This window comes from Cyprinodon tularosa, unplaced genomic scaffold (assembly GCF_016077235.1).
Source record: "Cyprinodon tularosa strain WSP-4 unplaced genomic scaffold, ASM1607723v1 ctg107, whole genome shotgun sequence".
In the NCBI taxonomy this organism is placed as follows: Eukaryota; Metazoa; Chordata; class Actinopteri; order Cyprinodontiformes; family Cyprinodontidae; genus Cyprinodon; species Cyprinodon tularosa.
This window is the reverse complement of record NW_024037860.1, coordinates 1,749,969-1,762,110: the sequence shown is the minus strand read 5'-3', so window position 1 is coordinate 1,762,110 and position 12,142 is coordinate 1,749,969. Positions and strand designations below refer to the sequence as shown.

The window sequence follows — 12,142 nt, the reverse complement described above, 5'->3', positions numbered from 1 at the left end:
CACCCAATGCGTTCCTATCTCTATCTGTTCTCAAAGAAATTGAGTTTCAAATGATGTCCTTTGGATAATTAACCATTTAAGCCCAATTATACTAAAAAACGAAATGGTAACAGAATGTTCCCTCAGTAATACAATTATATGTTTCTGTTCAGAATTCGCAAAGGAAACTAGAACCAGTTTTTACAAATCTCTTTTATCACGGCATGACAGATCAAAAAGATACTAAGCAGGATCAGATATACATTTTTACAAACCACTCTAGGCCAAGAGAAAACAAACCTTTACCATAGAGCTGAAATCATTTCTTCAAGTTCACAATTATACTTTACTTCAGATTCAGTATATTTCAAAGTTTGTTTAAAGTTTTATGTGACAAGAAAAAAAAACATTGAAAGGGTTAGAATTCATTTAAAAAGTGATAACACAGAATAATTATAATTTATATTATTTTATACCTAAAATCCCCAAAGTATGATTCTGGCACCACCATGTTTTGTGCAGGAAATGGTGTGTTCAAGGTTATGTTCTTTACAACAGGCAAGAGGTTCACAAAATAAAAGCTTCAGATATTGGTGACGCCCTAAAGACAACAATTAAACAATAATTTCCCTCCATATAAATAATTATACGTGTTTTCAGTTTTTTTTTTTAAATCCAATTTTTAATTAAACATAATTATGAATTTTTCATAATTTGGGTAACTTAAATTGTAATCGTTATTTTTTAGTAATTGTATATTTAATTATTTATCTTTGTAATAAATGTTTAAAGATATATTTGCTAAATAATTTCAAGGTTTATTGGTAAATACTCAAACTTAGCGTAAGTAGTAGATCAGAATAATTCTAGTTAACCAAGTTAATCTTTGCAACCATTGATTTTGAAACACCCTTTTTTCTTTAAGGAGATTCCAATAGACATACTGGTATAGCTTCTAATATGATGTTATCATTGTCACCATGACTGCTTGCTAGAATTGTACTAATGTATTTAGACAAACTAAGAATGTCACCACTGAAGCCAGCTGTGACATGTCTCTGCAAACAATGGTCATAAATAATTGTGAGAAGAATGGTTTTGTGCCAATAAATACCTCCAAAGTGAGATCTGAGCAGTTTTTAGTGAAAAGATCCTGCCTTTTTTCCATCCTCTAGTCTTTCCCTCGTCTGTGTCTGATTTCTTTTCAGTTTGCTCGATCATGTGTGCAGAGGGCCTCCAGTGCCAGCCACTTCTCTAACTTGGTTGTCCAGGCCAAGCACAATGGAGCCTGATCTCAATCCCTTTCCCCCCTTGTGGTCTAAAGAAGTCTCCCTACAGGAGTGGAGGAGGACCACCATAGAACACTTATGAGTGTTACAGAAACCTCCCTGCTTTTTTTTGCCATTGTTTAAGCAGACAGTTAAAAATGTTATAATGGAGGCCAGCTTTACTGAAGGTCAATGGCTTAGCTTCCACGAATCATTTTATTCCAACTGTGATAGAAGTATCCTTTTTATTGTCCCCGACTTAGTAAATTCAGAACTGCAGTATGGAAAAAATCAAAATGTCAGAAACAGTGTCTGTAATCCTGTCAGTGATGTCAGGTTTTATCAACAGAACGTTTTAAACATGGAATTCACAAGATATAAAATGCTTTACTTTTTTTTTTATTTTGCTAAAACTATACTTCAAGCCTTTTATATGACTTTGCAATCCCTTTGAAGTTATAAACCATTACAGCACATACAGAAAGGATAATGTAAGCTTAAAGCTGGCACAGGTTAATTAAATGCAGCCTGACAAAGAACATTGAATGGCTATGACCATTTTCAGATCCATCAACTCCAATGCATAATTAGTTTGAACTGCTCCCCAGTGGATCTACACAATTAAGCTATATGACATATATATTCTTATCTTCAGCTACCACAGTGTACATGTCAGATTAAATAATGCTACTTATAGTTCAGCAATAGTATCAAGGTGTTATTTTATTATATGTCTTGTAACATGTCCGTTGGTTGTACTGTTCTTTTTACATCTCTTTGCAGGTGATGAAGCAGTGTGAAGATGTTTAATCGTTATCTCCCTTTTATCTCCTCTTTCTTTCATCTTTTCTCCTTTTTTTTCTGTTTTTTACTTTCCTGCTCTACTTACATTGCAGTGTCCATATAATCTGTAAAACTCCCTGCATAATTATGATAAAGCTATTTATATGCATAAATCAAGCGGAAAACTATGGTGATAGCTGTACTGCTTCACTTGTAAAAGTTAAATCTGTTGGGTTCTTTTTGGCATCAAGACAGTTATTCTTATTGCCACATTGCTGGACAGGACAGAATTAATAATAATAAGATCATAGCATAAAGGTAAGAAAAAAAACAAGAAAAAAAAACTGACAACAAAAATCTTTTGCGGAGCAGTGAGTGTTTGGATGATTAGTCAGAACAAGGGCAATGATGTGAAGGTTGCATTAAATGCTATATGACCCGTCAAATGGACAAGATTATGAAAACCACTAGATATTCATCTGATTTATGTATAATAATATAGCCCATGGCGCGTGCAGGTGGAACAGCGGTTAGCCCGCACGACCCATGTATGGAGGCCTTAAATATGGATACGGCCTACCCGGGTTTGATTCCCACCTGTGGTCCTTTGCCGCATGTCTCTCCCCCTGTCTCATACCCCCTTTCCTTTCAGCCTACTGTCGTAGAAATTAGCCACTAGTGCCGCAAAAAAATATATATAAAAATAAATATAGCCCATAGCTTGTTAAATGTCATTTTAAATATTCTGAGACACAAATGATTAGTAGAAGATGCTGATAGGTTCATTAGAATATCAATATTAGTGATAACCAGATGATATATAATGTGGCAGTAGATACAAATATGAACAAAATAGAAATAAAACATTTAAGTTTAAAATACACGTTTCCAAAAAACAGGACTTAAAATGTCAATTTAAGGAGCAAAGAAATATACGAATGACAGAAAAACTAACAAACGGTCAAATTATGAAGTAATCATAAAAAATTATGATTAACGAAGAAATGGACACATTAGCTACAAACATGGCTTTTGAGATCTGGATGTGTATTGAAGGACAAAGAGAGGGAGAAGAACATAAGCACCATAAACCTAACTGACCCTGGGGTCCAGAGATGGCAGCATCATCTCCATACTGTTGAGCCATTGCCTCACTGCTCTGATCTGACCCCTGAACTCCCACTGCCACTGGCTCAACTCCTCTGCTTCACTCCTGCGACAGGGAAGAGAAAAAACATTAACAAGGGTTATAAATCATCATGTTTTTTATGACAATCGAGGTCCAAATTGGTTACTGTTTTTGAGTTTGACTGCCCTATTCATGCTTAAATATAGCAAAATTACTAATCACTCTCTGATTTCATGATCACTTCATTGAAGGTTTCAAAAATCCCCCTTTCACACTGACCTGAAAAACCCCGGGAACAATCAGCTTTGAATGACAGTGGAAACAGCTCACTGACAAGTGTCTACCCGGGGTCAAAGACTCAGCAAGCGACCCGCGTAACAATCGCCTATGGTCTGATCGGCATGCTGACACAATTAAACGCAACTTACGAACATCAATACATCGCGCCAGTAGCATCTGATCTAACAAGCCGAATCAACTTTGTTTACATCCGATAAACATGAAGTAAGACCACAGTAGGAGCGATGAGGGAGAAAAGAAAAGCAAACCCCCGTTTAAAGTGTTATTTCCAGTGGTAAAGAGGCTACAGAAAAAAAATGGACTTCAACTCTTTCAGTTAAAGATGTTTCACTCTTGGTCCAGATAACGGCCTCAGTTTTAAGATTGCAAGGTAAAAAAGTTCCCGCCTTTAAAGGCATATCTTGTAACAATTTATCTTTTTTACTGCCTAAAATTGATAACTGCATTTACATATGTATCAATATGTATGTATGTATAGGTGTATTATTATGTTTATCTACTGATAAACAAATTCGATTGCAAAAGTAAATAGTTATATATATATATATGTTTATACATAAGGCTGGTGATCCATTTGCAAAGCACCATGCCAGTCATCTTGAAAGTACAGACACTGGTGAGGGATAAAACTGTACCAACGCACAAAATAACAATGCGTTTCCTCTTACTGGCAGTTCAGTGATTGAGAAGCAATCACTGAAAGATCATCTGGAGACGCTAACCCAAAAGTCTGCATTACTACGGGAAAATGCAGGATCATGCAATGCAGCAACAGCGCAAGAAACAGTTTCACCATCCCCAAAAGCTAAAAAATTTTGTTAAAGAGAAAGAAAGCATAGACGTTAAAAAAGGGATAAATATCAGGCAAGGAGCTAATGAAGGAGAAGTTTTAAAAGGGACAATGAATTATCATGTTTCTTCTTGTTGAGCAAGTTAACTGCACTGCCTCAATTACCGTAAAGCTAAATTTTCCATTCAATTTAATTAGATTGTGTCACTTGTTACCATAGAAAGCATAACAGAAGATCCTACAAACAAAAATGAGATTTGTTGGTACAGAATTGTAGGTTTACATGTTTTTAGTACTGTAGATTCAAAACTGCAGTAAACACTGGCTTTTTGTCACACTAAATGCCAGCAAGTTGAGACTTCACATCAGCTTACCGCGTTCACTGTTACAACCACAGCTGCTGAAACAATGTAAAGTACTTGTTTGAGGCACTGACGTGATAGGGTATAGTTATTTATTTGTTTGAGTGAAATGCTCCCATTTCACCTCAAGATTATAGTAAATCTTACAGATTATCCCTTTAACCTCTTTAAGAGAAACCATTCTGGACATTTAAAATAACATGCAAATTAGACTCCATTAAATTTTCTGGCATATATACTAACTTTGCTGCTGTAGCCTGTTACATAGAGCTGTTTCAATAACTTGCAGACAGAAGTAAATTAGTTTGACGCTGACTGTTGCAATGTGATTAAGATTTCAGGTTGTACACCTTAAGCTTAGTTATCTTGTTTAATTGCAGGATTAAGTTTGTTCACTGCTCAAAAAATAAAGGGAACACGTAAACAACAGAATATAAATTAAATCACACTATCAAGTTAGGAACAAACACTAATTGATGATCAATTTCAAATGCTGTTTTGGAAACAGAATAAACAACAGGTGGAAATTATTTGAAATTAAGCATGACACACTCAAAGCAGTGGTTGTACAGGACCACAGACAGCTTTTCATTACCCTTCGCTTTCTGGCTCATGTTTTGGTCACTTTTGAATGTTGGTGGTACTTTCACACTCGTGGTAGCATGAGAAAGACTCTACAACTCACACAAGTGGCTCAGATAGAGCAGCTCATCCGAGATGTCACATCAATGTGAGCTGCAGCAAGAAGGTTGGCCGTGTCTGTCAGTATAGTGTCCAGAGGCTGGAGGTGCTACCAGGAAACAGGACAGTAATAATAGATATGGAGGAGGCTGTAGGAGGACAACAACCCAGCACCAGGAATGTTACCTTCAGCTTTGTGCCAGGGGGAACAGGAGGAGCACTGTCAGAGCCCTGCAAAGTGACCTCCAGCAGGCCACAAATGTGCATGTCTCTGCACAAACTGATTGAAAGCGATTTGATGAGGATGGTATGAGTGTGCCAAAGCTCAATACCATGAAGGAAGCTTGGCATTTGCCAGTGAACACAAGGATTGTCTTCACAAATGAAAGCAAGTTTACACTGAGCACATGTGACACACATGACAGAGTCTTGGAGAGCATCTGCTGCCTGCAGAATCCTTATGTATGGCCGGTTTGGCAGTGGGTCAATAACGGTGTGGGGTGGCATTTCTTTGGAGGGCTTCACAGCTCTCCATGATCTCACCAGAGGTAGCAGGTCTGCCATTAAGTACTGAGATGAGATCTTCAGACCCCTAGTAAGACCATATCTTGGTACGGTTGGCCCTGGGTTCCTCCTAATGCAGGACAATGCTAGACCTCATGTGGCTTGAGTGTTTCAGCAGTTCCTGCAAGATGAAGGCATTCAAGCTATGCACTCGCTAGCCTGTTCCCTAGACCTGAATCCTATTGAGCACATCTGGGACATCTTGTCTTGACCCATCCACCAACGTCACGTTGCATCACAGACTGACTAGAAGTTGGCGGATGCTTTAGTCCAGGTCTGGAAGGAGATCTGTCAAGAGACCACCTGCCACCCAAACAGGAGCAGGCATTGTAGGGAGGTCATACAGGCACATGGAGGCCATACACAATACTGTGCCTCATGTTGACCTGTTTTAAAGACATTAAATCAAAGTTGAATCAGTCTGTATTGCTTTCCACTTTACTTTTGTGTGTGACTCCATATCAAGGCCTCCATTTGTTAATACATTTGATTTCCAGTGATGATATTTGTGTGATTTTGTTGTCAGCACATTTTTGCAGAACAAAGTAATAATTCATTCATTCAGATCTAAGATGTGTTATTTGAGTGTTCCCTTTATTGTTTTAGCAGTGTATTTACAGCTATATGTTTGCCTTTGGAAAATATAGGCATTAAAATCTACAAAAAACAATAAGCTGCCTCTTAGTTGCTGATAGTCAAACAGGCATTAACTCACTTCTCACAAGTCTTTCTGATGAAACATACCTGGTTTTCTGATCCTGTGATGCTGATGACTCAGTCAAAGCAATTCCCTCATCCTGAAACAAACAATGGGAAGGTATAGTGTCCTGAAGTAATTATGTCATATCAAAACTACAAACCTAAATTGTTTTTATTGGAATTTTATGTGATAGACTGATAAAAGAAGTAAACTGCAATAATTGTAAACAAACGTCTGTTTGTTTGCTATTAGTAATATGGAAGTTGATGGCAACAAGTGTAAAACATCTCAAGAACATATTTCTGCCTATTCTTACACTATTTTTTCATTGTGGCTTGTTTAGAGTGATAGAGTAATGGTGGTTCAGGAGGCAGAGGTTTGTCCTGAAACCACTGGTTTGCCAGTTAAGGCCCACCATTTGTCAACGTCTTCCAACGGCTTCCAACGGCTTCCAACGTCCCTTTCTCTTTTGTATTGCCATTCTTGACAGAATCAGGTTAGCAAAGAAGTTTCTGTTGACAAAATATTTAATCTGAGCTACAAACATCAGCATTTCATCCATATAGCCACCATAGACCTCTTGACTTATTCTTTAGCACTTTCTTACTCTGTTAGTTCAGGTAAGTGTAGAAATGGTGTAGAAATCCAAATGGCCAAGGTTTTTGGAGGAAAACTCCAGAAACAACTTAATGGCTCCACTGAAGGCCAGAAGCAAAAACTTGTTGCTCTTGAATAATTGAATACAGGGGATGTTTAGAATACTAGGCTAAACCTCCCCTGTATATTCGTAAAATTATTGGTCAAATATGCATCGTCAAACTACCTTAATGTAGACAAACAGCATTGAATATGTACTAAAATGCACCTAATTTCATCAGTTTGTTGTGTATTATTCAGCTGTTGAGCCTGCATGCGATCTCCCCTCAGCTCCAGAGCAGCAGGTCACTGCCTGTCATTCTCTGTGACAAATCACTATTGAGGTTTGATCCTCGGCCTATTGAGGTAAGCTGTGAGAAAGTAGAGTCCTGATTGCTTAAATGCCAAAAATGCATCACTTCCAGTATGGCTGAACCTCTTCGAGGATCTATGGAGCAGGGCTGCTTGATGCTCATTGGCAGACATACTTAAGGATCCTCATGAGTCGGGATGAAAAAGTGATTGTTTAGTTAGATCAGTCATCTTGTGTTGAACTCTTTTTGTGGTTTCTGGAATTTGTAAATTTAAATGTTTCACAACAGCTATTTTCATCAATTTTACTAACCTATTTTGTGTTTCAACCCGTTAATGCAATACGTGCCGTTTGGATTTATTAACACCATTGACCCCTGTTTCAGAGAGCAGCAGCCACCACTGTCTTTATCTCACCTGTTTAGGTGCAATGCCATGTATTCAAAGGTTTACAGTTGTTCTGTAAACTTTGTTTGTGTAAACTGGTGCTCTGTGTTATCTCCTGAGGTGTTTTGTTTATATTGAGATTAAATTACATACAGGTGGACTGTTATCTTAATAGGGTAAGATAAGTTTCTAAAAGAAGTGGTAGACCATCACAAGGCTAAATAATAGATGTAAATAGTCCTGTAATGGTCAGGTTAATTTTCCAGGGAGTATCCCTCATCTTCCCAAAGAACCACTGGAGATATGGTGTTAAAATGAACCCTCTGGTGGACAAAGGCGGGGTTGATGGATAGATTTACCTGTCAGGTTCCTAAAATACCTTACTTTGTGTTTTTCTATCACATAACATCTCAATAAAATACACTGGGATATTTTCCATGGTATCTGTAAAAATACATGCACAAAACATTTTTTTTTTACTTTTATCAAAGATTGTAAATAAAAAAATCAATTTGGGAAAAATATTGTATTTATTATGTTTTTTTACAAATTAGTTTTTTTTTTTTTTTACGAAAATCTGTATCAATTCACAAATACGAAATTCTCACACAGTTTAAAGATTGAAAAACTGTATTTCTATTTTTGAATTTGCAAGTAGAAAATCTATATGCGCAAAGATTTGGCTTGTAAATGTAATTGCGAACTGTTTGTGTTGCCAGTTTTTGTTTTGCCATGGTTAAACACTGTATGGGGGTTTGTTTATGGCAAAGTGTGAGCACATACGTTGCTCTTACCTCCCTAGCTGCTGATGCTGGAAGGGAAACAGCCGTGTCAAAGTTGTCAAGGGAACTGAGAGAAGAATTCAGTGAGGTAAATTCCCCGTTGCTTCTGGCGACAGGCTCCTCGGGTGGCTAATGTTGGCAAAGAAACCAGAATATGTTTGCATCCAAGACTCTTGGCAGAGGTGCTTTTCTTAAGTTCTGAATATTTATTCAATGACCTAAGGAGCTTAAATTTATGGACTAAATTGTGACTTTATGACATATATTGTTATTTAAATGTAAATAGTAATACTTTTTAAACTATGACCATTTTATCAATAGAAATGGAGGTAATTGTGAGCACATGTCACGTTAGCTGTACAATAAGGGTCAGATTAAGTAGATCTGTCACACCTTATGTTGCTTCCTTTAGAATGCCTGACTCAGCATAACACTGCCCTCATGTGATCATCTGCAGTTTTTCATGCTAAACTGACTAACAGCAATCCAATTAGCAAAGCTGAAGAAATTATATTAAGAAAAACCTTGTTCAACAGTTTCGTTCAATCTAACCACTGTTTTTTTTGTGTGCAGTCGAACTTAAGAGACCGTCCTTCGGGTCTTTTGTACAATTTCCTTTTTGAAATGATTAGAATATATCATCTAACTTGTAGAAAGACACAATTTACCACAATATATAAAAGCTGCTCTTTGATATTACAAAATCTTGCAAAAATACTTTGGTTTTGCATTATTTTTCACTCTTGGGAATGATTATGCCTCTACTATATTGCTATTACATGAATACTAATGTCCAAAATTAGGAGAGGCAAACCTATTATTTCTAAATCACTGTCACCATTATAAATAGTATGGATTTAAAAAAGAAAATATTTTAACGCTTTATTACTTCTGTTTTTGCTTCAACACTCAGAACTTTTATTTATGTATGATGTCTGATGTCAAGCTGGTTAAAGATACTTATTCTTTCATCTCCAGCATTGCAAATTCCTCAGTGGAAGTTTTAGGAATCCTCTTCTCATTAATACAACCAGCTATAACCAGACAATTTATTTGTATCATCCATATGTTATTGCTTATTTTTTTTCTTCATCGATTTTCTAGTTACGATTAAAGATTGTTTTTTTAAAACAATTTTGTTTAACAATCACACCGTGGCATTGGTGGCCAAGTAGTGCAAAATGCAAATATATAATCGGAAAGAAAATACAAGTATCGCAATGACAAGTCCAGTAAACACAAGAAATAGACTAATACAAAAAATAGACCAAAACAACAGTTCATCTTATGTGCTTTTGTGCAATTACAATAAAGGAAGTCTAAGCCTAATACACAAACACATAAAACAAATGTAAAGGGAAATTTGGCAATGAAGAAATGCTGCAATGCCAGGAACAATGCTGACACAACTCAGGCAAGGGGAAATTGCTGCATGGGACAAAAACAACTGCAAGTTAAGAAAAGCTATAACTATAGCTAAACACATACCACTTCTGACCATTGACATACATAAAAGTAGTAGAACCCTCATTGCCCGCTTTCACCTATGGTGGCGCCCTCTTGGGACGGTGGACAGCTCATCTCAGTGTAATGTGTTGAGCAGGAACAGAAACGGTTTTTATCAACATTTACTCGCTGAATATTTAACTAATCTTCACGGTAAGTTTTTTTTTTTCTTTTGCTGAAAAAAAAACAGCAAATGGGTCAGAGCCTTTAAATATTCTTAGTGGGGTTAAGAGTAAGATACGATGTATATATATCCTGTTTATCAGAGGTGTTAAAACTACACACATTTGTTACTTAAGTAGAAGTATAGATACTGCAGTTTAAAAACACTCAAACACTCACAAAGTTGAAGTATCAACTTGACTCTTTACTCAAGTAAAAAAAAAGTATAAAAGTATAAAGTAACCTTTAAAAAAAAAAAAACAGACAGATGCGACTATATGAATTAAAAGCAAATTTTTTCCACTATTTCAAAAAATTCTTTGAGAGAGTCCAAGGATGAGGAATGTCTTGTTGGTCTCCGTCTCCATCTTCCGATACGCTCTCGCCTGTGTCAGACCTTTCAGACATTTCAACATCTTTTTCTGAATCCGACATTGTAGCATGGCAGAGACAATTTGTGTGTGCAGTTTGAAGAACACTTGCTTGTTTCTCATGGTTTCCTTTAGTTAACCAATAAGTGTTTTTGCGTTCTATGACTCATCCAATTACATTAGTTTTCACTAGACGTGGATGGTGCCAATGATCTGCATTGGATGGCGCACATGATGTGAAATAAATATTTATAAACATTAAACCGAAGCCAAGAGTAACGAGTAACGTTTGTTTTAAAATGTAAGGAATAGAAAGTACAGATACTTGTGTCAAAATGTAATGAGAAGAAGTCAGAAGTAGAAAGAAAAATAAGTAATGGAGTAAAGTATAGATACCTAAAAAGTGTACTTAAGTACAGTAATGAAGCATTTGTACTTTGTTACTTGACACCTCTGCTGTTTATTCAGTAATGACTTACAAAGCTCTGATGCCTTCACAAAGTTATCCCTCGAGCTCTGATGACAACAGTCCGTATATTCAGCCCAAAATATGCCGCATAGTATTGAGACATCCTTCATCTGCTCTGTTTAAACCAGCAGCTTAGGCTAGCAGGTTGACCTCCCCAAGATGGCGCCCCTTATTTCTGCGCCATGACAGTCAAAGCGGGGTCTAATCTAATATGTATTTCTATTCTTCTGACCATCTCATTTATGTTTTCTAAGTATATATTCCCATTTGAGTTGATGATGGTTTCCTCCTGGTCAAGAGCATTTTCCACTATGCTGTGCTAGTTTGTAACATTTCATACATTGCAGTTGTTTTTGCTACTTGAAGCCTTTTGCTTTGGATTTGTTTCATATGATTTATTATTTATTTTTTTATAGTTAGTTTGCACTTTGCTGCTCTCTATTTTCTGTGATTGCAACATTGAACTTTTTCAGTGTTTTTCCTTCACAGTTTGTGTTAGTCTAATGTTTTTGTTTGCAAGTATAATGTGTTTGTTCACTAGTCTCATTTTATTAATTTTTTTGTTTTGCATTACTTGTTGATAGATGTGGGGCTAGCACCCCCTGGGCACCATCTGAAGTAGTCATAATCAGTGTCAACACTTACAATAATATCTTTTAGTTAAACTTGTTTAGCTTTCTGAGTAAGCATCTGGCCTATGGATTAGTTTAAGATCCAAACATGATTTTGCAAAAACTGCTCAACATTACAGTACAAATAATGTTATTTTTCATTCATTGGGTCTGACAGTTTTATGATGAGGCTGCTTCCATATGGATATAGTGAATATAGTTAATGGTAATTTTAGAAGTTATGAGGTGAATGGTAAATGTGTATGTAATTTGATCATGGCTCGGACACAAATGAAATTACTAGGTTAGACATGTTTCATTAGAATTTAATTTACATACTTCTTAGACTG

General features: G+C 36.4%; 1 protein-coding gene across 1 annotated transcript in view; it reads right to left on the bottom strand.

The window, feature by feature from the left end:
- Positions 1-12,142, bottom strand: part of macf1b (microtubule actin crosslinking factor 1b) — a 50,282-nt gene that overhangs the window by 36,467 nt on the left and 1,673 nt on the right. The window contains exons 2-4 of the mRNA XM_038289977.1: positions 8,686-8,802; positions 6,601-6,653; positions 3,132-3,243 (exon numbers count right to left, since the gene is read on the bottom strand). Coding sequence (XP_038145905.1) covers positions 3,132-3,243; positions 6,601-6,653; positions 8,686-8,802 — 282 coding nt within the window. The remainder of the gene's footprint in view (positions 1-3,131; positions 3,244-6,600; positions 6,654-8,685; positions 8,803-12,142) is intronic.